We start from the raw sequence: 25361 nt of genomic DNA on the forward strand, positions 1-25361 counted from the left end.
AAACTGACCACCTAAACTAGTGCTTTCCCCCACGCGGTCTCTATCTTGCTTTCCCTGCTTCATTTCTTTCATGGCAGTGTCTCCATCTGATAACCCTATGGGTTAATTTGTTTATTTTGCTTACTGCCTGCTTTTCTAATGGAATGTAAGTCCTAGGAGGGTGGGAACTTTTACTGATGTTTTCACTGTTGTATCTTAAGTATCTGGGACAGTGCCTGGCCCAGAGTAGATCCTCATAAATATTTTTTGAATGAATCCATGAAGGAATGTACCAAAAAAATGAATTAATATGACTCTTTTCAACTGTGTTTTGTCTCTGCTCTCCCCAGCTTTTTGCTTTTAATTAGAGTTGCTTAATGACTGATTTTGAACCTCTCAGCAACTTCATTGATTCCCTGATTTTTGGAAAAGAAAAAAAGAAAATGTAAGTCAATATCTACACAATACATGCCTAAAGATAACAGGAAATAAGAGATTCTCTGACATGCTTACAAACTGGGTCAAACAAGAGCTTATAAGTAATTAATTGCTGAGATAACTGACAAGGGGTCAGCTTACCGGCGCAAGCCTGAGGCTCGGTCAGATTGCCATCTCTTGTAGTCTGGTCTCCTGCAATGTCACAGACAATCTGTCTGTCATCACAGAGCAGGTGGCCAGGCAGGACTGTGGGTGTGGATATGGTGACCATGTCAGTTGCTGACTACAGCCTGCACTGCAGCTAGGAGGAGATGATAGCTATTAAGTTGCAATTTGCACTGGACAGGGGCCAAAGTGTTTACCCTATAACCCAAGCGCATCTTTTGTCCACATAGGCCAGTCCCCCTATAGGGGACAGTATGTGTTTTATTAATTCATCTACTATGAACCAAAAACTGCTCTAGATGCTGGGGTCTGACAGCTCAAAAAGAGAGACAGAGGCCCCGCAGTCTTGGACTTGGCTTTCTTGATCATCTGTTCCAATCTGCTCATCTATCTTTGTCAGGTCAATTACAATACCCACCTGTGTCTCTTAGAGACTCATAAAAGGCCCTTAAACATTTCTAAGTTCCCTTAAATTTCCAAGAAGCGTTCCCATTTTTATACTCTGTTAAATACCAATGTTCGATGCAGCAGCAGAATAGAAATAGCATTATGGCAGATGTAAGGGGACTTCTTTCACTTGTCTTTACCGCTAATTAGCTATTTGATCCTAGGCCCATGGTTCTCGGCTCTGGCTGAACCTAGAACCAACCAGGGAACTTAAAAACATGCCAGTACCCGTACTCCACTTCAGACCAGTGGGAACAAAATCTCCAAGGGTGGACCTGGGCTTCAGTATTATTTTGAAACAACACAACTGATACTTATGTGCAGCCAGTATTGGGCAAATCTCTTTGTACTTTCTCAACTTGTAAAATGAGGGTAATCATATTCCCTCCTTAGCTCATAAGGATTTCTTATCTAAAATTTAGGTTGTAGATGTCAAACAATTTTAATAAATAATTTTAATATCTACACAACTAACATTTATTTTGGTCTGCACTCAGAAATTCTTAAACAAATCCAAAGATGGCTAAGACTTTTGTGTGACAGGATAACATTTTAAAAGAAAGGGAAAATAGTATGTAGTTTCTGAACTTTTCTTACTTGTAACTGCTACGGACTCTTTAGGTCACGCTATGTAAGATTCTGAATTTTTAAAGAAACAAGAGCATATAGTTTCATTACTTCCAGACACTTCCAGTGGTAGCAGAGTCAACAGCATTAAAACCGTGGATTAAGACATCCATAAATTCAGTCCATTTTCCCCTTAGGTATCTTGGTTATGACCATTTTCAAGGGCAACTGTCCGGGCACTGTGGTCACCACTAAAACACTGGCAGTTTTCAGAAGATTCTAATCAGTGACCAGCAACTGAAGATGCAGTGAGAGAGCTATATATCACAGACAATGCCAAAGAAAGGAGATTTACTGAAAAACCTAAAGTACAATCTCTCAGGGACATTGCTTCAGAACTGGATTGCAGGGAACAACTTCCTGGTACAGAGGACCCCAGGGATTTCGTCTTGAATCCCTATTGATGGGGTCCTTGAATCAATGTTGAGTTTGTGCAAACTTAGTAAAAAAGTTTCTGTCCTCTAGATAAGGTCCCCTGTTAAGAAAACTAATGTGACAAACAAAATCTTCCTCGGAGTGGTATTTGTTTAAAATGGCTCTATTGGAAATTAAACCCTCAGGTTATAATAGAGAGGGGATCATAGGAAAAGAGGAACATATAGGAAAAGAAATACTGTGATCCGGCAAGAATGCGGTACCCCCTTTATTGATCACGTAACCACACTCTGTACTTACAAAATCAGAAAGTGCACAAGCAGCTTCTTTCATTACAGAGAGGGAAAGTACTCTCGTACTGTAGGGGCATCTACTTTCCTGGATTACTCATTGTATAGAATTCTGCATAACAAAAACCTTAGCATAATCGTTATTAGTAATGAGATGGCCTGATTATGTTGAACCCAATTATATAGAATATTTTTTACTCTATGGGTATCATTTTTATGGAAATTTACCAATAACAACAACATTGAGTAATTACTATGATCAGGAACTATGTCAAGCACATTATATACATTTTATACTTTTCATAATTTCTTGAAAGCGATTTGTGATCTAGGATTTCCAGACAAAGGTATTGTGACACACAAAGGTTAAAAAACTTCCCAAGGTCATATAGCCAGAGGTGAGATCCAAACCCAGATAGTATGACTCCAAAGCCTTAATTCTTAGCCAGTCTCTGTTCTTTTCTGACCCACTAGTTGATCTAGATAATGATTCTGCCATTGAGTTACTGACTGGTAACCTCATCACTGATAAGGTCTTGGGGTACAAACTAATGTCCTCAATGTTCTAAGGGGCAGAAATGGAAAATGAAAGTGTCAGGATTTTGCACAAACCCAACTGTTGACTATAAGTTCCTGAAATGCAGAAGTGAAGACCTCTGGTGTCCAAAGACTGTGACAAATTCAGAGGAAGTGGGTGACTTTACAGTGACGGAGCACTGAGGAAGGATGGGTTATAACTTTGAGTCTACCGGGAAGGCTGATTCCACCCACCAGTAGGGCCACTGTATACATGGGGTTCAACTGGTCAAAACAAAACAGAGAAGCAAAAATTTAATTTCAGGAACAAGACCCCAGGGAGGAGGAACAGTAGCACTTAGAAGTCACCAAGAATCCCCACAGTCACCCTTGAAGCAAACCCAGGATCCAATCAACAGCAAACAAAACCTGGTCCAGCGGTTCCACTGAGGTTCCTGGGTATGGAAAAATAGCTAATGCTAAGCTCCACTCTCTTGCTGGCCAGGCTGCAGATGCTATAATGCTTTTTTTCTTATGTAGAAATCAGTATCAGACTGAACCCATGAAGGAGCAGATAGGTGAGTGGTGAAGATGGGCAGAGTAGGAAATGAGGTGGGAATAAACTAGAGCTATATTAACACACTGAAGGAGCTCCAAGAAGTGAAAAATCAAAACAAAACAACGATGGTACCTCTGACCTAAGTAATTCAAAGTACTGTAAAAGTGAAAGGAATTACAACGGAGTACTTGTTTTCCCCATGATGAAAAAGTGTTGACTGTTTTAATACAATATTAAATATTAAAAGTAAAATTTGGGGTACCCCTGATCACATGTCTAATTTTTCTTTAGACTGGCCTAATTCACAATATTTTCATTTGGTTTGAAAATGAGTTTGCTAAAAGATCCCCTGAAGGTTTCCAGGGAAATAGTTCATGAAAATGTGAAGCACCTTTAGAATATATCAACTCTTAGTGATATCCCTGTGTAGTCTGCAAAATGGTCATGCCAACTGCTTTGGCTAGATAACAGTGGAGGCCCATAACTGATTCTTAAGTCCAAAGGAAAGAATGGCAATCAATATGCAAGAATAAATTAGGAAACAGTGTTGCCATTGGAATGTAAATCACCACCTTCCTACATACAATATTTTTTCTTTCCAAAGTCAGAGCCTGTAGCAGCCTGTTTCCTTACCTAGAGCTTTGTGCCAGTGATGTAGCCTTTGATAATTCTTGTAATAAGAATCCAGTCATGTATGACATTTAGGAGGGAGCAAAGGGTTTGATTTCCCTCAGGGCCCTGGAACCCTTATAAAAATGCCTTTAATGAGAAATGAAAGGAAAAAAAAATTAGGGGGTCAGAAATTGAGCCAAATCAAAAATGGTGCCAAATCACTAGGTACTAGGCTACCTTTTAACGGTTCTAGGTAATAGAGAAAACTACTTCATGTAGTTTGTTTTCCTCAAATATCCAAATTAACCTAAATATCAGTCTAAATTGGAAAAAAAAAAAAAAGAGGAATAAAGAGAACCAAGATGTCATCTTAATGCCTTCTCAGCTGCCGACAAGATGGATTTTGGGCACCACTGGAATATAGACATTTAAGAACAGGGCTTTTATCACTCCGTGTCACAAGCATGCTTACACTTTCAAGAAAATCTGTGCTTTCACTAAGTGGTCCATAATAGCAATAACAGGCCTCACCCTTTCTACTAAATCCGTTCCAATGAGATGTAGTCCACTCACAATTTCATTTAGCTCTTCCATTCAATCCCTTCAGTTAGCTTTGTCCTATTTCCTATGGGTGGAGTCTTTAGTTATATGCTTTTCTCAATGTCATTTACAAAGCAGCCACCTGTCTCTCCAAGCCCCTTTCCTTGAGTGTGAGCCAAATGTCTGCCTCTCACACTCTCTTGAAGTCAGGACCCTACGTAATTTTTGGCTGAGGACATAACGCTAACGGAGAGGTGGTGACCTGCGTCTCCCCACATGTCATTCTGTTCACACCCATTAGTCAGTGCAGTGTAACAAAACGTTTGCGTGGAGAGTGGCTTGCAAGAAAGTTTAATTCATTGCAGAGAAAAGGAAAATGTTCTTAGGGAAGAATGATTCCTGGGAATATACAAGACAAGAAGAAGCTCGGAGTTTCCTCCGTCAAGCTGAGTGTCCACAACCACTAGGATGATGTACCAAACCCCTGCTCATTAAAAAGCCATCTCATTCAGAAAGCACCACCATCACTTGTGAGTTTGCTAGAAATGCAGATAACAGGCCTGTTTCAGATCTACTGCATAAGAAACTGCAATCTCCAGGTGATTCATCTATGCATTCATGTTTGAGGAGCATTGGCCACGAACATGATTCTCAGCCTTGGTTACACACAGGCACCAACCAGGGAAACTTCAAATTAATTCCTGATGCCCAGGTCCCACCCCCAGAGATTCCAAGCTACTCTGTCTGGGGTGTGGCCTAAGCGCTGGGATTTTTAAAAGCTCCCCAGGAGATTCTGAGGTGCAGTCAGAGGTTGAGAGCCACCGGCAAAGAGGCAGAGGAGGGCTACTTTTCCCATTCCCCTGCTCTTTGCCTCATAGTCAAACAGCGGGATTCCTGGAGTCCGAATCTCTCTTTTTCTGTGGCCTGGCTGCCCAGAGCTGCGCTGTAAGTACGGGGGAAAACTCTATTAGGAAACTTAACTTTCTGTCTAGTACTTTGGTCTCCCTCCCACGCTCACCCTCCACATAGCTGCCCCTGATGCCCCACACTTTAGCAAACCACACCAGGGGCGAACATCAACTCGTGCTTTAAAAATACAAACTTGGAGCCCACCTTGAGAGCTACATCAGAGTCTCAAGATAGGAAGCTACAATCTGCATTTTTAACTCGCTTCCCAGGTGTGTCTGATGTGCAGTCAGGTCTGTGAACTCCACAGCGGGTCTAGCCTTTCATCCTGCCAAGTCATTAAGGATTTGTAAGGATGAATGAGCTGTCAAGAGAGCAAGGGCCTGGTGCAATGCTCCTTTATTAATTATGGCGAAGTGATGTATTGGCAATGATAATGCTTCTCTTGGAAAGGGCAATGAATGGTTCGTCGATTGCTGCATTAGATCTCTCCCAACTTAACCTTAATGCTCAGCTTTTACTCCTCTCTGTAGTTTTAAAAGCTGCAGGGCTTTCACATTAAGCAGCCTCTTGGTCTTTATTCCCAAGTGAGCTGCAATCTTTGAGGGAAATACCGAAAGGGAGAATCTTTTGGAGTTCTTGGCTGGGGAATTAACAACCCCCCCGCCCCCCCTCCCCCCGCCCCCCCAACCCCCCCACTGCAATCCTTATCTGCTTGTGTCAGCAGCTCCTAGCCAGCGTATTGCTGTGCAGGTCTGATAAGTAGGAAAAACACGGAGTTAGGATTTCAGAGAAAATCATTGATACATCCCCGGATCCCTCTGCTAAAAGAAAGCTTCCTTTAGCGGGGGGATAGAAAGTGGAGGAAGAAAGATATATCTGGCTGAACAATTTCAGAGGTGAGAAACGGGTGGGCGAGCCGGGGTGGCGGTTCTGTCTGTGGGTGAGGGGAGGAAGGTGGCAAAGAAAAGTTGCAGCGTCGGTCTGCGCGTGTACTCCATGGGCTGGGCGCCGGGGAAAGCGCTAGCGTGCGGCCGGGACGCACTGCGGGGCCGAGAGCCGGGAGGACGTCGAGAAACCTTCTCCGCGGCCGAGGCTGGGACGCTGGAATTGCTCCCCGCCCGCCCGGAGCTCCAGAAACGCGCCGGCTCCGCTCGCCCGCGGTGGCCGAGGCCGCCGGGGTGGGGGCGCGCGGGGGGCCGGGGCGCCGGCGGCGGCGGCGGCGGGGCGGAGCGCGCGTGAGAGCGAGTGCGAGGCTGCGGGCGGCGGGCGGGCGGGCGAGTGTGCGCGGGAGGAAGGGAGGGAGGGGAGCGGAGCGCGCGCGCCGCCCGGGCCCCGGCCCTCCCAGCCTCCCGGCCTCCGCGCTGCCTCCCGCCCGCGCGCACCGGCTGCCTGCCGCCGCCGACGCTCCTGCTCGCGCCGGCGCTGCACGGGAGCTTGCCCGCCGCCGCCCGCTTTGTGCTTCCCCCCGAAGATGGGAGCGACCTTTCCCAGCTCGGGAGCTATTTAAAAGGAGGGAGTGCGCCGTCTTTCCTACTAGCGTGGAGGAACGGGGGAAGGATCCAGCCGCACTCCCCCAAACCAGGTAGGATCTTCGGAAGGGCAGCAGAAAGGATTTGGTCAGATACCGCCAACTGTTTTCCATTTGTTCAGAAGGCTACACTTCCCTCCGCTTTGGCAAAGGACCAGCTCCTAAATTGTGTGTGTATGTGTGTGTGTCCCCACCCATTTTCTGGGGGTGTCCGCGCTTCTCGGGGAGTGAAATTGCTCTGGCTGGTGCGTCTGGTCGTTGAGGGTGCCCGCCTGCCAGTGCCGGCTGCCGGAGCAAGAAAGGGCTGCTGAGGAGAGATGCTGCGCCCTGCACCGCGCTGGGCTTAAGGATTCAGGGCGCGAAGAGCGAAGTCCACCCGGAATGCAGCGCTGCTGGGGATCCAGGCGTCCCCACCCACTGGGCTCTGCTCCGCGGTCACCCGTCCTCCCGGTAATCCCTGGGGTCTTCCCCAAGGCCACACTCGCGAGTCTCCTCTTTTCCGGCCAGCCCTGGGTGCTCCTTCAGCATCGACTGCGGAGAGGAGGGAGGTGTGGCCGGGGCGGGGGGACAGACAAGGGAGAGAGGCGGCGGGGGAGTGGGCTGCAGGGTCCCAGTCTCTGGGCACCCAGCCCGAGTGCGTTGGGGATCCTGCGCGCAGAGGCGTCTTTCCCCAGGAGATTCGAAGGGAACTTTGTCGCTGCATTATCTGCCTCTGGAGCTTCGCTGGCTCTTGGGGAAATGGTCTGTGTTCTGAGACGTGAGGATATCCTTCTTGGCTCCTCCTTAATGAAGAAGAGGGAGGTCTTATGGGTGGACAGTAGGCTACAGAAACCAAATCCACCCAGGCGATGCTTTTAAAAATATAGTATGTGTGCCTCCTTGGTTTTTCAAATCCCCCTTCCCTTATGGATTCTGTTGACTGATGAATGGCTTGGGCTGGCAATTCGTATTTCCCTCTCCAGACAAAGTGGCAGTGGTTGGGTTGGGAGCAGAGTGATCAAATTTAACAAAGAATTCTGTGAAGAAAGCAATGTGCGTGGTGTCCGCAGCCGCTGGAAAGAAAGTCCTGCTTTGCACTAGGTATTTGTTTAACCCCTCTTTGCCTGGCTCCCTTGCTGGCGCTGTCTACTGGTAGTCAGCCGCTAGTGGTTGTGACTATAACAATACAAACTTTGTCCTGCTGGAGGTGTAAAGACTAAAAAAAGAAAAAAAAAAAATCAGTAGGAGGTGAAGTGGAAGAAGCTTTTTAAAAATGACGGATGTAAAGACAGTACAGGCATCCCCATCATGGAGGAGCTAGTAGAGTAGGTGGAGAGTCTGATCAGATCTGGTTAAAGGCATAGCTTGGGTCTCTCCAAATAGGAGCAACTGAACATCCAGAGTCTAGCATCTGTATGAAGATTTCCTAAGGGAAATGGGGAGCAACCAGGAGGGGATTCTGAAAGCATAGCTCCCACCCACACTCCCCAACATACACACACACACACACACACACACTCACTCACGCACACGTTTTCTCTTTCTCAGAGCTACTTGTGCAGCAAGTCAGGAAAAGAGGGAGGAAAATGTATTTAGATGTTTCATTCATTTCAGAAAAGAAAACAAAAGCCGGAATAGGAATGACTGCTTTGAGGCTCCTCTTTCAAATCCTGTGTTACTTGAATTTACCTCTATGGGTTTGCTAAACTTGCTTGATTGTGAGGTTAGTCTCGCGTGAAAAAAAGGAGGAAGGAAGAGAGAGCTAGCTCGCTCCATCTTTGGGGCCTTGAGAGTGAGAAGGTGGGGAAAGATCCACTTATTTCATCAGAAGCAGTATGTGTTGTCTTAAATGGTTTTCATTTTAGGGACTCTGCCTTGAAGGATTCCATTTGGATCTGAGGGCTCTTTAGCTATGATTTCTCCCACCTACTAAAAAAGGAGCCTTAATTTTTTCCCCCTAAACTGGCTGTTTTGTTAAATATGATTAATTCCTAGGGAAAAAGAAAAAAAAAAAAACTGGACAGAGGTAAACTGTTATTCACTATTGAGCTGTGCAGGGACAGCAAAGAATGTAAGTGTCCATGACAATCAGACTTCCTTTACTCTGTCTTAAAAGCTTAGCAGGGCTGGAAGAGGAGTAACAAATTAAAAGAATATGAAGGCTGTGCTTTATATCTATCTATCTGTGTATCTGTCTACCTACCTACCTACTGTCTATCTTTCTATTTACTTTATCATTACTATTTAATGGCTTCTACTGTATCCTTTTGGATTAAGTACTAGATAACCCTTTTGTTGACCATGAAAGGAAAGAAAAATGCGTAGCCCTAGCAGTGCTTTAACTCCAAATGAAATTACAAAAAGAAGGTGAAATTGCAAAAAGAAGGTGAAGTGTATAGCCAGTAACACCTACAGGACTATTTGCAGGAATTACATTAATTGCTCTTTCAAACTTACTATGTTTTGAAAGTAAAATATTCCAAGAGAGCTTCAGCATTTTGTTAGGAAGCTATATTTAACATGTTTTTTATCAGACAAAAATAGACTTTTATTTATCTTGCAAAGTAAACGCATAGTTCCTTCCCTGTACGTACTTAGTCTGTTTCTTTGACAAAATAAATGGTGAGAAAAGCTCTGTAGATCCAACGAAGTTGCATTCCCCCTTTAAAGCAAGTACAAAGCACGCATTTAGCTCATGGATGGGTTTTTCTCAAAGTAAGTGCATTTTAGGACTGTACCATCTGATTTTCGTGTTGCAATTCAGTAACAGAGGCCCTTTCTCCGTGATGACTTCAGGTAGAGGAAGAAAAGCATGTAGGTAAGAAGCAAGCAGTCTGCCCCATCAGCATGGAAATAAACAAGATCTAAATTGAAATAGAAATTAAATCTGGAAAAAGAAATACACAATTAAAAGAGGATGGTAGAGCACATATCTTGCATGCTTGATATTTTTGCTGTATGTTGCTTTTCTCTAAAAATTAAATTGTTGCTTTACATTTGCTAACAACTTAGGAATCAGGGTGCTGAGATCTCACTTCTTCCAGATCCTTCCATCCTCTTTTTTTTTTTTTTTTCCTCTAAGGGATAAATGTCTTGTCAAAACGTCTTCCAATATCATCCATACCTCATGGTCAGACCTCTCATCATAACCTCTACCAAACAGTCTCCCATCTGATCAAATTCTCCTGCTCCCTCTTGTGGCAGATGTTCTCCCTGACTTTCCCTAGATTTCAGAATCCATTCCCTCAGCTGCCTATATAGCACTTAGGTTCTAATTTTCAGTGGTTATTGGTGCTAACGAAGGCAGTAGGTTGCTGAACTTGCTGCTTCCAATTTTCTCTCTGAACAAAGGGAGGTCTATCCCCTGGAGATGTCCTCGAGATTTAGTGGAAGTAAATGTCAGGTGTTCTCTGACCCACTGAGATGGACTGACTGGGTTCTGGGAAAGTGAGCTTTCAGAGTCTTGCCTCTGAGATTCTGATTTAGACTCAGGGCTAGTCCGGTGGGGCCTCATTAAGTGCAGTGGGATTATTTTCAGTTTTCTTTTTTTCTCTCCCAAAAGATACCTGTGCGTGAATGTGTCTGCATCTGTCCTCTCTCTCTTTCTCTCTCTTCCTGCCTCCCTCTCTCCCTCCTCAGCCTCTCACACGCACGCACACACACACACACACACACACACACAGGCCCATGCAGGCCAAAGGGCACATGCGTACACGTGCGCGCACACACGCACACACGCCACAGACACTTCGCAAAAGATATACAACACATATTTTGAAAACAACTAATCAATGATTAGGTTCTCAATAGGGTTTGTAAATCAAGCAGCTCATTTAATGAACTGGAGACTCCTAGGGTGAACTACTCTTACTGGCATGATTTCCTCACAAGCAGTTGAGAATACAAATGAGACTAGGCATCTTTTTCTAGTGTGTTGACTCAACTTGGAAGACAGTTGCTCGCAGACCTTGAGGCCTCAAGTGTTTGTTGTAGGCTCTCTTTGTTGTCAACTATGTTTTGAACCCTAAGTGTTTTATGTCTACATTTGTGATTGTCCTTTGATCGGCGCAGCCAAGAGTACATAGTAAGTAACAGGATAGACCAAGGTTCACGAGAATCCCATTTTCTCTCTACCTGAAACTTTCTAGCCAATTTCAGGAGGAGGAGGAGAATGTAGGGAAGGAGAAAAGTCCTGAAGTGATGGAAAGCAGCTGAAGTGATGGAAGTGTGTTTTTGATCAGGGGCAAGTATGTTATAGGCAGCTGTCTAGAAAGTGATGTGAGAAGCACAAAACATCCCTGGATTCAAAGCATTTATCCTTCCACCAATGTAGGATCAGAAATTCTCACTATTAGAGACATTCATTTGAATGAAGTAATTCTATCTAGTAGATCCCTAATAGAATGCGATGAGATTACCTAGGAAAGAGCTACCGTTCATTCTCACAAACTATTCGCATCTGTTCATTTACTAACTTGGATTGGTTTATCAGATCAGCTGGCAGAAAAGTCCTGAGGGCTGGAACACGGGATGATGCAGAGGAAGTGAAAGAAGTTTGAAATGGGTTGCTGTGCAGTTAGTGCCCCCAGAGGGCCATTCTGATGGGGAAGTACCCGGGAACCGGGCTGCTGAAGTGGGGTGGGGTGGGGGGTGTAGAGAGTAGCCAGACAGAGGCAAAGATAAACTGTCACCCTGAAATTTTACTTCTGGGTCAGCAAAGGTAACAAAAATTTGATTTTTCTTGAAAATTTACTCTTCTGAGAAATGGGTGAAATATGTCCTGTAGTGTGAAATCATATGCTTAAAGTCTTGAATGGCTTCTACTGTATCATTTTGGAATATTCATACCAGTAACCTAGAACACTAGTGTGATACTCGTTCAGACAAATGTTTTTTGGCATATGTAATAGACATAGAAACATGAATGTAAATATTAGAGTCCATCTTAATTTTTTAGAAAAGACAGAAAAAGTCATCACTCTGTAGATGTCATTGCATGTGAAGTCAGAATAATTTAATAATTTCCTGGTTGAATCTAATGTGAAATGAAGTCAAAGAGACAAGAGAGTGATTCAGCAATTTTCTTCAACCCAACTGTGATATTTATTGAGCACTCAGTGTATGCAAGGCACTGCGCTGGGCTTTTCAGAGAAGGCAGATGCTGAAGAGTTATGTGATGTTTGCTGAACACCTATTATGTTCCAGACATCAGTCTAAGCACTTTGTACATGTTTTCTCACTTAACACCGTTGCAGGAAAGCATCCTGATCTTGACTTAAAGATGAAGACTATGGCTCAGTTAAATAACTTGTCCAGGAGTGAATAGGTGATGGTACCCGTTTTTGAGGCTGTTTCAAAGCCATGCGCAAAACATGCTCTCTGCGCTGTGTTCCCTGTTCTTAGGGATGTACGGTCTAGAGCACCTAAACACTGGGCTGAGTGAGGTAGATGGCTGCAGCTGTCTAATGAGCCCAGTGCTTTAGAGTTGAGAGGAAGAAGAGAACACTGGAAGAGGCTTCATGGAGGAGGAGGAGGCATTTTAGTTGGTTCTCAAAGAGTGAAAGGACTTTGCAAATAAATAAAGCCTCGCTATTTTTAAAACATGTAAACCAGCCCCAGCTAATTTATGACAAGGACCACCCCGGAGCAAGGTTAGGGCCATTTCCAGACTTCAAGCTAGCTGCATGTCCCAGTTAGGACCATGCCATGGGAACTGTGGATCTGGAACAGATGCTAGCATAAATCATTGCTCACGTGTATTTTACACGGGAACCCAAAATTGATGATGAATTTCCAGCATGCCTTGGAGGAGAGAAGCTGTATCAGTCTGAGGGGTGAAGCAAGGAACAGACCTTATATTTGATGGTTGTATTTTCTGGGCCATCACAGGTGGTTTCTCTTTCTTTCTTGAGCACCGGATGGCTCTGATGCTTTCTCCCTTAAGCTTCTCCAGTTCCTCACTTCTGCTTCCCCTTAACGCACAGGACCCAGAGCGCCCTTTGGCTCTGCTCTGTTCAATGTATAGCACCCAGTTTCAGCATGTTTAGAGAATCGGTCTGCTTACTCTACACGCCAACCTCCACTTCATCTCTGCACCATGGTAGTGCCCCCAAAGTGAGTGGCATCAGCCAGGGGCAAAAGGATAGAGCTTGGGGAGGGACTCAGTCATCTGTCACATGTCCCTCAGAAGGTGCAGGTCGTCACTCTTCCAAAACCATCTGCCTTTCAAATGGTGGGGGATGTGAGCCCCCTGGAGCTGAAATTTGTGAGTTGATGTTGGGCACAGTTGGTGACTCTTCCCCGCCCCCCCCTTAACTCCTCACTCTCTTCTCCTGGCCATGCAGCTGCCCCTGGCCCTTTTTCAGAACTTCTCCCTATCAGTGCTCGTGCTCCTTAGACCCATAGCTAGCACTGGAAGACACATCAGAGATCATCTAGTTTTTTTATCAACAAATAAGCAAATGGAGGCCATGTGAAATTAAATGACTCAATAAGAGTGAAATGGGACATAATTGAATCTAGATCTATGACTCTGAAGTCATTTCACCAAAGTTACATCTCCCTTTTTTCTTTGATAATATAGAAGCCCTCTAGAAATGTGCCTGTGTTTTCTGGCCTCAGGAGTGCGTGGATGTCTAGCAACGATTTCCTCAGGTGGAAAGAAAACTATGACTTTGCTTCTATATCGAGGATATTGACAAATGCAGTGAAGTGCCCTATGGTACTCAGACCAAAGTTCTCTGAGGTCAGCAGGCGTATCATGTTGGTTTTAATATTTGTTTGAATTCAACAAATGGCATATTTAACATTGTGCAGGATCCTTAACTTTTCTGTGCCTCATTTGCTTCATCTATGAAATGGGAGTAATAGTAGTAAAGAGCCTTATGGGGTTTTTGTGAGGAATAATGCATTAATACTTGTAAAGCATTTGGAACTGCTTCTGGCATATCAGTGCTCAGTGAGGATTGGTCCTTACTACTTGAGAGATGACCAGTGAGAGAGCACCTGTGCGCCTTTATGTGCACGTGCTAATTGCGACGGTCGCCATGGAGAGCTCGAAGATAAGGGCATACATAATGACTACACCAAAGGTCACAAAGCTGTTTTTTGAAGGCTACATAGTAAATATTTTTGGCTTTGTGGCCCACAGAGCCTGTCACAGCTCCTCAACACTGCTGTTGTAGCATGAAAGCCCTTGACGATACTTAAATGTGTGAACATGCTGTGTTCTGTAAGAGATTGTTTATTTACACTGAAATTTGAACATCATATAATTTTCACGTCATGAAATATTGCTTTTTAAAATTTTTGTCAATCATTTCAAAATGTAAAAACAAATTAAATAGACATTATAAAAACAGGTGGTGGGCTAAATATGACCTGTTGGCCATAGTTTGCCAACTCTTTTTTTTTTTAAATTAATTAATTAATTTATTTATTTTTGGCTGTGTTGGGTCTTCGTTTCTGTGCGAGGGCTTTCTCTAGTTGCAGCAAGCGGGGGCTACTCTTCATTGCGGTACGCGGGCCTTTCACTGTCGCAGCCTCTCTTGTTGCGGAGCACAGGCTCCAGATGCGCAGGCTCAGTAGTTGTGGCTCACGGGCCTAGTTGCTCCGTGGCATGTGGGATCTTCCCAGACCAGGGCTCGAACCCGTGTCCCCTGCATTGGCAGGCAGATTCTCAACCACTGCGCCACCAGGGAAGCCCCCCCCCTTTTTTTTTTTTAATAGATCTTTACTGGAGTATAAGTGCTTCACAATACCATGTTAGTTTCTGTTGCACAACAAAGCGAGTCAGCCATATGCATACACATGTTCCCATATCCCCTCCCTCTCGAGCCTCCCTTGAGACACAGATTGTAAGAGATACACAGGCCATCTTAGGGAGCTGCAGGAAACCCAGCAATAGGGGTTGGTGTCATGGAAAGAGATCTGGCCTAGAAACTCAGACACCTTGTTTTAGAGCCTGGTTCTGTCACTTCTGAGATGCATGGCTTTGAAAAAGTCTTTTAAGTTATGATGGCCTGAGTTTTCATGTGGGGAAAAAGGGGAAGGGGCAACGTTAGATGACTTTTAGGGGCCTTCCTAGCACTAAAAGCATTTTAATGAAGGGGAATTGGACATTCGAGATGGGTCATGGAGGACGGGTAGAAAAACATGAGAAAGAAAAACAGCGTGCATATTTGGGTAATTTTTATTTAGTAGCTCAGTTGTCTACCAGGAACAGTAAACCTGGGGAGGTAGACAGGCAACATATTATGGATGATGACCTTGAATGCCAAAGTGAGGGATTAGAATATCATAGCTTTGGGTTGCTAGCCAAATTCCTCAATTTTACAGATCAGGCTGAGAAAGGGAAAATGACTTGTCCAAGGCCACATGACTGGCCAGTGAGAGCCAAGACCAGCACTCATTTCTTTTGGCCCCTAGACCAACGACCCTTCCATCTACTATATTTCCCCCAGCAGCATGGTAGAATGCAATTAATTTCAACTGTATGACTATGACCTCAGAGGGGAAAATTCTCATGTAAATTACAGAAGGTGTTTTTAGTATTTTCTAAACATGATCTCAACACCCAGCATATCTAAGAAGGTAGGTCTGTGAGTAATCCCATTACAGAGAAGGGTAGTTGCATAAGTGTTAACCTAAGGCCTTGCACTCCAGCAACCTTTAGCCTGGCTTCCTGCTGAGTGTCTTTTAAAAAGTTTTGACTCAGATGTTATTTCATCAGCAAAGTCTTCCCTAATACCCTGGTAGGTCAGGTCCTCCATTACTGACTCTTGTAGGACTGTGTATTTCCTTCATAGCATTTATCAATTAATAAATGCTTCTTTCTGGAACAATTTAAATAAATGCTTCTTTCTGGAACAATTTAAATTAACATCTATCATCTGTCTTCCCAGCTAGATAATAAATTCAGGGAAGAGAGAGATTGTGTCTTGTTTATTAGTTCATGGTTCTAGCCTCCCATACCTTGCCAGATGCATAATAGACATTCAGTGTTTGCTGAATGAAGGAAGGAATGCATGTTCTCTCATTAGTCATTGATACTGGTGAAAACAGTCCTTGCTTAAGCAAGGACTTAATAGGCAGGTTACTATCTTCACTTGTTAATGAAATGATTAAATGATGAGTATTTCTTTCTCCACTAAATTTTTTCTCTTTTTCAAAAGCTCCTATCTAATCCTTACCTATCACAAAAAGACAATAACATAATAGTTGTGGCATAGTTACCAACATTAAAACCATAAGCCATAAGCCAATATTTAAACAATTCTTCAAATACAGGTGTATGGGATTGGTTTAAAGGACATGTTCACTAGATGCCTTACCTAGTAGAGAAACTATATGTTTCATAAACTGTGTTCAGGGTTTTGTGTAAAAAGTTCATATTTTCCCTCCCAAAAAGCTACTCAATTTATTTCTCTAAACAAAAATTTGGTTAGTTCCTTTTTAAGCTGCTTCCATTTAAAAAATGGATTTTTTGTATATACATACACACCTAGTTTTAGACCCATGTCACTGTGTATATTGTCAGGAACTTTAGAATATTGATGAAGGGTCACCATTACGTGAGCATCTATCAACTTGAGTTTTTTTTTTTTTTTAATTTCTTTTTACTTCCTACTTCTGTTCTCCTCAAGAGCATCTTATTCTTTAAAGGATTATGCTTTGTGACTATGCAGGAAAATTTAAAAGACCTACAAACTTCGAGTTGATAGGGTCCTATCCCCCGAACAGCAGTCTACTCGGAGATGAAGCTTAATGACTCAGGGAGAAAGCTGATGAAATTCACCAGCCTCTGCTCACATAACCAGTATTTTCCTTATTAAAAAAGATTTTTTTTTTAAAAAGGCATCTGCATGTTCCTATCGCATAGCTTGAAATTGGAGTCTGTATTAAACATCCCCAGTCCCAAGAGGCAGACTAGAAAGCCAGAAGAGGGACTGCAAAGATTTACCCTTGACTTGAAGGAACAGGGGAGTTGGTGAGGCTCCACACAGAGCCTCTCATTTAAAGAGCACAGCTTTCCTCACCCCCTGAGCCTTCCAGTTTGGGGTTTTTGTTGCTGTGTATTGTTGACCTCTGTTGTTCAGGGCTTGTGGATGGAACCTGATTAGAAGGTCTCTGAAGACTTCCGTGGATCTGGTTCTTTGTCCTGTGTCTGTGTAGATTCCTAGCCATCCTTAGCTGCTTCTCCTTAAGGAAAGCAGAACAAACCCTTGGCAAAATTACAAAGTACGTGTAAGTTACTCCCAATGATTTAATCTCCTCTTTGGGGGGCCCTGTTGATCTCCTGTTAGGGTCCATTTTTCTCTACCCTCTTCTCTCTTACCTCACACACATAGTCACCAAGGGGCTTCATATTTTGATGCTGTCTGGAGTCCCAATCTGTGACAGTGAGAGCCCATCTGATACACTATTTCATATCAACAACTTACTGATGTTACAACAAACGCTATCTTCTAATTTTTAGGTACTGCCTTCCATCAAGGACCTTATTTAAGTCCTCTGCTCTCCAGTCTTTGTTTGCTAAACATGCCCGATGCCCTTTATGCCAGTTTTTTCCTCCTACCCAGTTCTGCCTTTCTACCCTTCATGCCAATGCCAAGACCATCCATATCAGAATCACCTAGGGTGCTTGGGAAAATTCAAATTTGGGGGTTCCTCCTTAGAGCTACTGTGTATCTGATGATAGGGCCCAGCTATCTGCACTTCAGAGAATTTTCCAGATGATCCTTAGGTGACCTGAAGCTGAAAGAGCATTGTTCTATGCCTTTTGTCATATCATTGCTGCCTTCTGGAATGTCCTCACTCTGTCTGACTTCTGTCATCATTCTAGTCCCCTCCTTTTATGGAATTTTCCATATTCTTTCTCCGATTCATGGTCATTCGAGTAAGTATTACTGGAAGAACTGTAAATTCATCAGGAACAGGGACCATGAGTCAATCATCTTTGTACTTCCCACGGTGTTTGGTCTGGTGCTTTGCACATAGAAGCCCTCAATAAGTGCTTGAGGAACGAATGAATGACCCACTCTCTTAGAACTAGAAATACCAGGAGGGCTATACTTCACTGAAACAAAGGTCTGAAGGCGAAATGTCAACAGGCTAGTGTGGAAGATATTTTTAGGTAGGAAATCTTTTTTGGTGACCCAGAAATAAATGCGTGCATATGACCTCATTTTTTTTTTTTTTTTTTTTTCAGTGTGTAAGGTTGAACATCAAAGAAAGGCTGCTCTTTCTCTACAGGGTGGATGGTGACCAAATTATTACCTGAAATAGTAACTATTGTCCAACACAAGGCCCCTGAAAGATTCAGCGTACAGAAAAGATGATCCAAGGCCCTCCTCCGGGAATTCACTACATTTGAAATCTTTTGATTGCAGGACTGTATGCTGAGCAGTTGGAGATTTCTAGAAGCCCGGTTGTATGACCCCAAGACCCCAGATATGTTAACCTGGGAACTAGGTGGTCCACTTTGAGAGCATCCAGGTGTAGTCATGGTCTCACTGTCTGAATCCCTGGAAAGTCTCCCCTCTTCTGTGATTCCCTAGTAATGAAAGAGTTATGTCTTCCAGAAAGGGGACTCACTCCTTGACTCTTGTAAGGCCCCACTAGAATGTGAGCTTCTTTGGGGATATTATCTTATTCATCTTTGTATCACGGTATCTGGCACATACGAGTGGCTAAGAAAAACTTGGCAGACAAACCCATGAATGAATGTGTTGTTTTCCCTTTTATTTGGATTACTTACCAGTTAAAAATTAATGTCTTGACCCCAAGACAGTAAATTTGTGGGCTGCGTTGAGATTCTCGAAAAAATATTGATTTATTGTTTTTAGGGCCAAGTATTAAGTTACTTGTTAGGCTAAAATTCAGAATCATTCTCCCCAGCTTTCTGCATTGCCCTCTTTTATTTTAGTTTTGCTTGTTCAGGGCTAGGATTTCATTCTCTATTTTCTTTTCTCCTGACTGAATGGAAAAACCTTGAGATTATTACATGACTTTGGAGGGATTTCAGACCTCAGATTTTAGCTGATGATCCCCCAAACAGATCGTCTTTGCCTGCTATGTGATGAATAGGAGTGCTTACAAAAGCCTTTCCTGGGGGGTGGGCAGGCATGTGCTCGGTCAATGGTGGCAGTCATGGTTGTCATAAAGGCCCCTGAGTGTGGGACCCTTCCACTGCCCTTGGTCCTGGCAGAACAAATCTGAGGATAGTCCTGGCTGACTCTTCATGGAGACCAAGATTAGCAGAGTATCTTCCCTTCAAATTCTTCCTTACTTATTTACCATTGGAAGACTCTATTCTCCAGCTTTCTTCCTTCTACCCATATTTCCATGTCAGAACGCAGAGGTAATATATTTGAATTCTTAGTGCTCTTTCTCTTTTATGGGGCCTCTGTAATAGAGGTGATTTGGGGTTGGTGTTTGACTAGATGTCTTTTTAGTGTCCTAAAAGGATACGAAGATATGCTCCCTTGAGGATGTCCAAAATATTAGGACCCTCTCAACAGAGCAGATGATCTTGGCATTCTAGAAGAAATCAGCAAGCCAGGGCTGGTATAGGAGGACCAACTACCAGGTGCTGGGGAAAATGTCAGGGTCCCAGCCCCTCTCTTGATGCTGGAGATCAGGTTTTCTAGCCTGAGGTTCTCTGTGCATGACTGAATCACAATTCCTCTCCTCTACCCAACACTGACATTGGCTTTTCAGTCTGATACCGGCCTCTGCTTATTTTAGGGGCATCCATTTTACACAGGGAACATTTCTAAATGCATATGCCTGGGTTCAGCCCTCGGATTCTGATTCCACATCAGAGATTTGGTGAAGCAGCACATGACCCGCTGAGAAATATTTTATTCATTTAATAAAAGCAGGTGCTGTGCATCTTCCGTATAGCAGGCTCTGCTCTAGGAACTGGGTGAACAAAAGAGACAGAAAGCCCTACCCTTACAGAGTTGACATCTGTTAGAGAGAAAGAGAGAAACACAGAGAGAGAGAGACAATAAGCAGAACCATTAAATAAATTATATAGTGTATAAAAAGTAATAAGTTCTAAGACTCACAGGCATAGAGAACAGGCTTGTGGTTGCCAAGGGGTTGGAGGGTGGGGGAGGGATAGACTGGGAGTTTGGGGTTAGTAGATGCAAACTATTACATATAGAATGCATAAACAACAGGATCCTAAGGTATAGCACAGGAAACTGTATTCGATATCCTGGGGGTAAACCACAATGGAAAAGAATATAAAAAAGAGTGCATATCTGTGTATAACTGAGTCACTTCGCTGTACAGCAGAAATTAACACAACATTGTAAATCAACTATACTTCCATAAAAAAATAATAAGTTCTATATCGAAAATCAAAGTACAGAAAAAGGGTCTCATGACTTTTCAATAACATCTTCATTATCCTAAATCCTAAATCCATCTTTCTTTTTTTGGCTATGTTGCCTGTCACCCCAGTTGCTACCTTTGATGAATGAGGCGGGTGCTTTCTGAGATGGGACAGGGTTCTGACTCCAGTCTTGTAAGCTTAGGCAAGAGGGCTTGAGCCCCTTATGTGATGTCTCACGACTTGTCTCCTAGAGGACCTGGCCTCATTTATCAGGCAGCAAAGAAGAAACTCTCTTTGGAAAAAAAAAAAAAAAAAGTAATAGCAGAGAGTCGCTGTGGAAACTGAACGAGCTCCTTTCTGAAGTGTGGTCACGGCCTGATGGCCTGAGGTTGGGGGCCAGCACAGTAATTGGCACCCTCAAATGGATGATCAGATAAGAAAAGTCATCCTCTGGCATCATCTCTTTGTCTAGAAGCATTAGGATGTGCTTGCATCCATAGTGGATCAGAATTTATCGTTGCTTTACTGTTGCCTTAGAAACAGATTCATTGCTTAGCTTTAGAGGCTTTCAGTCAGCAAGAATCACATAGAAGGGGATTCCAGGTCCCGATGGAGAGTCAGGGAGTTCCTTGGAATAACCCCAGCTGCCAGTCAGCAGAATGAGATTAGGCTGCCTCAAGCACAGGACTGGTGAGAATGCCAGAGGTATTGCTTCTGTCTGAGTCAGTTCTCCTTGTAGTCAGAGCCGCCATAGCTCCTCACTGCTGTGCGGCCTAACTACTCGTTGGACCTCCACTGTGGCAGTTTGATAAAGATCTGTCTTGCAAGTACATACATCCATTTTTGTGACCTCTCCCTTCAACATAGGTGGCTGGGCTCACTCAGTTTGATACCTGTTCACCATCCATTGTCAGTTCCATTCAGGTCTGCCATCTGTAGGTTCTGGGGCTGTTTGGTTTGTTTTAAAATAAATAGTGAGGGCTTCCCTGGTGGTGCAGTGGTTAAGAATCCGCCTGCCAATGCAGGGGATATGGGTTCGATCCCTGGTCCGGGAAGATCCCACATGCTGCGGAGCACCTAAGCCCGTGTGCCACAACTACTGAGCCTGCGCTCTAGAGCCCGTGCTCCGCAACAAGAGAAGCCACGACAATGAGAAGCCCGCGCACTGCAACAAAGAGTAGCCCCCACTCACCGCAGATAGAGGAAGCCTGTGCACAGCAATGAAGACCCAATACAGCCAAAAATAAAGACAAGTAAATAAATAAATTTACAAATAAATAAATAAAATAAATAGTGAGCAGAAGATAATGTGAATATTCTTGCTACTGTGCTGAAGGCTCATTTGGGTGATGTAATGGATATTCCTAAGTAAGAACTAGCTGTGGATGTTAAGAGTTGATCTGAAACCACCATGAAGATCAGCCTACCCCTTGTTACAGACTTCAGTAGATCAGGGCAGAAGATAAGAAGGCCAGGCAGCAGACCAACATATCAGTGGCCTCTATTTCCTGCTTAATTTTCATGAAAATATATATTTGAGGAGTCAGTGGGGAGAGTCAGGTAGAGATCTCTTTGAATCTGATGACAGAGGCAAGACCCTAAAAGAAAGGAGACAAAAAAATGAAAGAAGTCTCATTTAGATGACACCTACCCCATATCCTCACAAGCATTTAGATTTGGCGTTAATTTAATAAAGAAAGAAACCGAAGTCCAGAGAGTTCTTTCCAGTTGCTTCATGGCTAATAAGTTATAGCAGTGTTTTTTGTCCACTGACTTCACAAATTAGACCACTGCCATCTTTTGAATATAATTATGATATTTTTGAATTAACCTCAGAGGCCCCCTTCCTTTTTCTCTGATAGTGATGATGGATTTTTACTGGTCAATCCACCCTTAGACATTGTTACCCTTTCGGTTGAGAACATATTGGGAGATGTGGGTGGGGCAGGTCTTCTTCTCGGCAGACCTAAGAGATTGCCCTGAGAGTACTTGTAGGAGAGGTCGCCAGGTAATTGCTAAAAGGCGGGAAAGTGGGGGTCAGCTGTCTCTAGGAACATCCCAGCCACAGGTTACCTCAGAGCTCTGGATGCTCGTCTAAGCCTCTAATCCATAACATAAAACCAGGCTTGTTGTAATCCTTCCATGGGACTTTTGCTACCTAGGTCCTCCTCTTGGGAGCCAGGAGGTTTTCCAGCGGGTTAGTCCAAGCCTGAATCCAGTCATTCTCAAAGATTATTTTACATACTCTCAGGGATGGTAGAATGGAGCAGTGAATTATATCATCTCAGAGACAGACCAGGCTTTGAATTTTAGTTACTGTCTGTCTGACTTTCAGCAAGAACTTAACCTGTCTGAGCCTCAGTCTTCCCACCTACAAAATGGGCTTATAATATCTATCCTATAGGGCTATTGTTAGGGCACTGTGCACTGCACAAGTCCAGGGCTGCTATTCACACAGACTCTAGTGGAATTGGTAACATTAGGAGTTGTGTAACAGGGCACTGTGCACTGCACAAGTCCAGGGCTGCTATTCACACAGACTCTAGTGGAATTGGTAGCATTAGGAGTTGTGTAACAGGGCAATGCTGGTTCTTAGAAGTATTAGATATAATGACCCCTGTAAAGAGTTTAGCATGGTGTCTGGGACAGTGTTTAAGAATGGAGCCTGGTATTTCGGTCTCAGGCAATCAACTGTGATTTGCTGTTGTGCCATTTTGAAACTTGCTGCTAAGAAGGAAAATAGTTCAGGGTACAGAAAACACAGTGTGCAAAGACCTGGAGGTAAGAAAGTGTTGTCCTGTTCAGGGAGTGGAGAGAATTCCCATATTCTGGAGCTCAGAGGCCAGATCCTAAAAGGTGTAAACAGCCTATTGAGGGGGTTTGGGTTTGTCTTCAGGGCAATAGGCAGCCCATGAAGAGTTTTAAGGGGAGTGAGAGAGTCTGATCTGCACTTTAGGAAGTTTGTTTTGGCTGAAACTTGAGGAATGGAATGATGAGACTTGGCAGTGATTTGAAGGGAGTGGTTAATTCTATCAGTTCTGGAGACAGGCTTAGCTTCGAGTCTGTGTCCAGTGTTGGCTCTCTGTGTTCTGTCCTACTCCCTCTGAGCAAATACTTAACCTTTCTGATCCTGACAGGTTACCAAGACGTTTTAAGTTGCAAATCTTCCAAAAGGGTCACCGCAAATGTTTCTTTCTCCTTTTTAAACTTTAGATCTTTACTGTATCGTTTTATATACCTACCAGGCATCGGGGGGTCATTTATAAATCAGATTTTTTTTTTTTTATAATAGGCAAATACTGGCTTCCTTGTTTCTACTCTTACCCCTATAGTCTGTTCTTCACTGAACGAGCAGGGAGATCATTTTAAAAGGAAAATCAGCTCACATCACACTTCTGAGCGGAACCTCCCTATGATTCCCATCTCCCTCACAGTCAAAGCCAGCATCTTATAATGTCCTCAGTGCCCTTCGTTATCCATCCCCACTGTGTTCCCAGCTCCTGAGCCCTGCTCCCTTCACTCACTGCCTTCTCAGCACGTTGGTTTCTTCGTGGTTCCCAGACTGTGCAAAGTACAGTTCTCTTCTGGGTCTTTGAGCTTATCTTGGAATTCTCTTCCTGCAACTATCCACAAGGCTTGGCCCCTTTCTTCCTTCAGGACTTTGCTCAAATGTCACCTTATCAGAGAGGCCTTCTTTAAACCATCCATTATAAAATCATGCATGCCACGTGTGTGCACACACTGACACACACACACACTGACACACTCACACACTGACACTCATAGACTTCCTGTCCTATTGAAATTGCTCCCTACCCCCCACCACTATAGCACTTTTTACCGTCTGACATTTACATTTATTTGTTTGTTTCCTCCCCATTAGAATATAAGGTCCACAAAGATGGAGGCTTAAAAAAAAAATTCGTTGATGAATTCTCAGGACCTAGAAGAGAGCCTAGCATATCCTTCTAAAATTTGTCTGGATGGCTCTTATAAATATGGGGAATAAATTGCGGCATAAGGGAGTTAGAACTGGATCTGCCGCTGCTCTTACAGGATGGTTCAGTGTTACCTTGTTTTAAGGAGAAATCCTATAAGCCACCCAAGCCCAGTAATGACTGAACAGTTAGACACACGGACCATGAACTTTTGCATATTTTGAAAATATGCTTCTATTTTTCGACCTTTTACTTAGAATGGAATTCCACCATCGCAGCCCTCTGCTGTGTCTTCTTTAGCATGGGAAAAAGGTCAAAGCTTATCTCCCAGCATTAATGAGCTAAAAACAAGGACTTTAGGTGATGGTGGGCTTGCGGAGGGTGTGCCAGAATGGGCTGGACCAGGGTGGAGGTTCTCCGGGGCCCTGGTGCACTTTTCAGTATAAGCCATCAGCCTCAAACATAAGCCAGAGAGCCTAGGTGAATGTGGGCGTGACTCTCAGACAGCCTGAGGCTATGAGGGCGTCTAACTCAGCCCCACTTTTAACTCTGTGTCAGGCCACAGGGCTAAGCTCTGACTCAGGACCCTTCTTATCCCCGTGTTATCCGATGTCATAACTGGCTTTCCAGACCAGACCTACCCTGACTTGGAGCAGACCCTTCTTTGCTTCAGCGCCTGCCCCTACCACCTTCACCAGCGCCCTGGAATCAGAGGTGATGCAAGGTCACTGAGAGGCACACAGCTTGGTAAGCAAGGCAGAGTGGTGGATGGAGCCGCCGTGAACCTGAATTCCCCCACCAGGGATGCCGTTGCCATATCCCTCGTTGCCTACCGCCCTTCATCACATGTATATGTTGTGGTCGCTGTCATTTTGTCACATGAGCTAATTTAGATGGAATTATTGCCCTTGCATTTTTGGGTCGCTTGAATCCTCTATAGAACTAATGTGTATTTTAGAATGACCATGGCAAGTCTGACATTGACACAGAGAAGGAACGTTTTATGGCTGGTAACGCTGATTTCACAGCCTGCCAGGCAAGAGTCTTACTTACACACTCCTAGACCTGGACCTGCTTATCTCCCTTTCCTGTTGTGGGCAGCCTGCAGATTCTA

The 25361-nt window shown here is 43.9% G+C and overlaps 1 protein-coding gene across 6 annotated transcripts in view; it reads left to right on the top strand.

Moving 5' to 3' along the window:
- The window catches only part of SLC8A1 (solute carrier family 8 member A1), a 409941-nt gene that overhangs the window by 53239 nt on the left and 331341 nt on the right, over nt 1-25361 (top strand). For 2 of the 6 annotated variants that reach the window (XM_082427687.1, XM_082427677.1), the window contains exon 1: nt 6731-7039. The exons of 2 other annotated variants lie outside the window; for them this stretch is intronic. Coding sequence is in view for 1 of the 4 variants with exons in the window: in XM_082427676.1 (XP_082283802.1) it covers nt 7367-7435 (69 nt within the window). In the remaining 3 variants the exon portion in view is untranslated. Of the gene's footprint in view, nt 1-6730; nt 7040-7126; nt 7436-22844; nt 24995-25361 lie in introns of those variants that run through there. 2 more of the 6 variants (XM_082427676.1, XM_082427688.1) reach the window with 2 other exon arrangements.

The sequence above is a fragment of the Balaenoptera physalus genome (genome assembly GCF_965194825.1).
Source record: "Balaenoptera physalus genome assembly, chromosome: 15".
NCBI classification, from domain to species: Eukaryota; Metazoa; Chordata; class Mammalia; order Artiodactyla; family Balaenopteridae; genus Balaenoptera; species Balaenoptera physalus.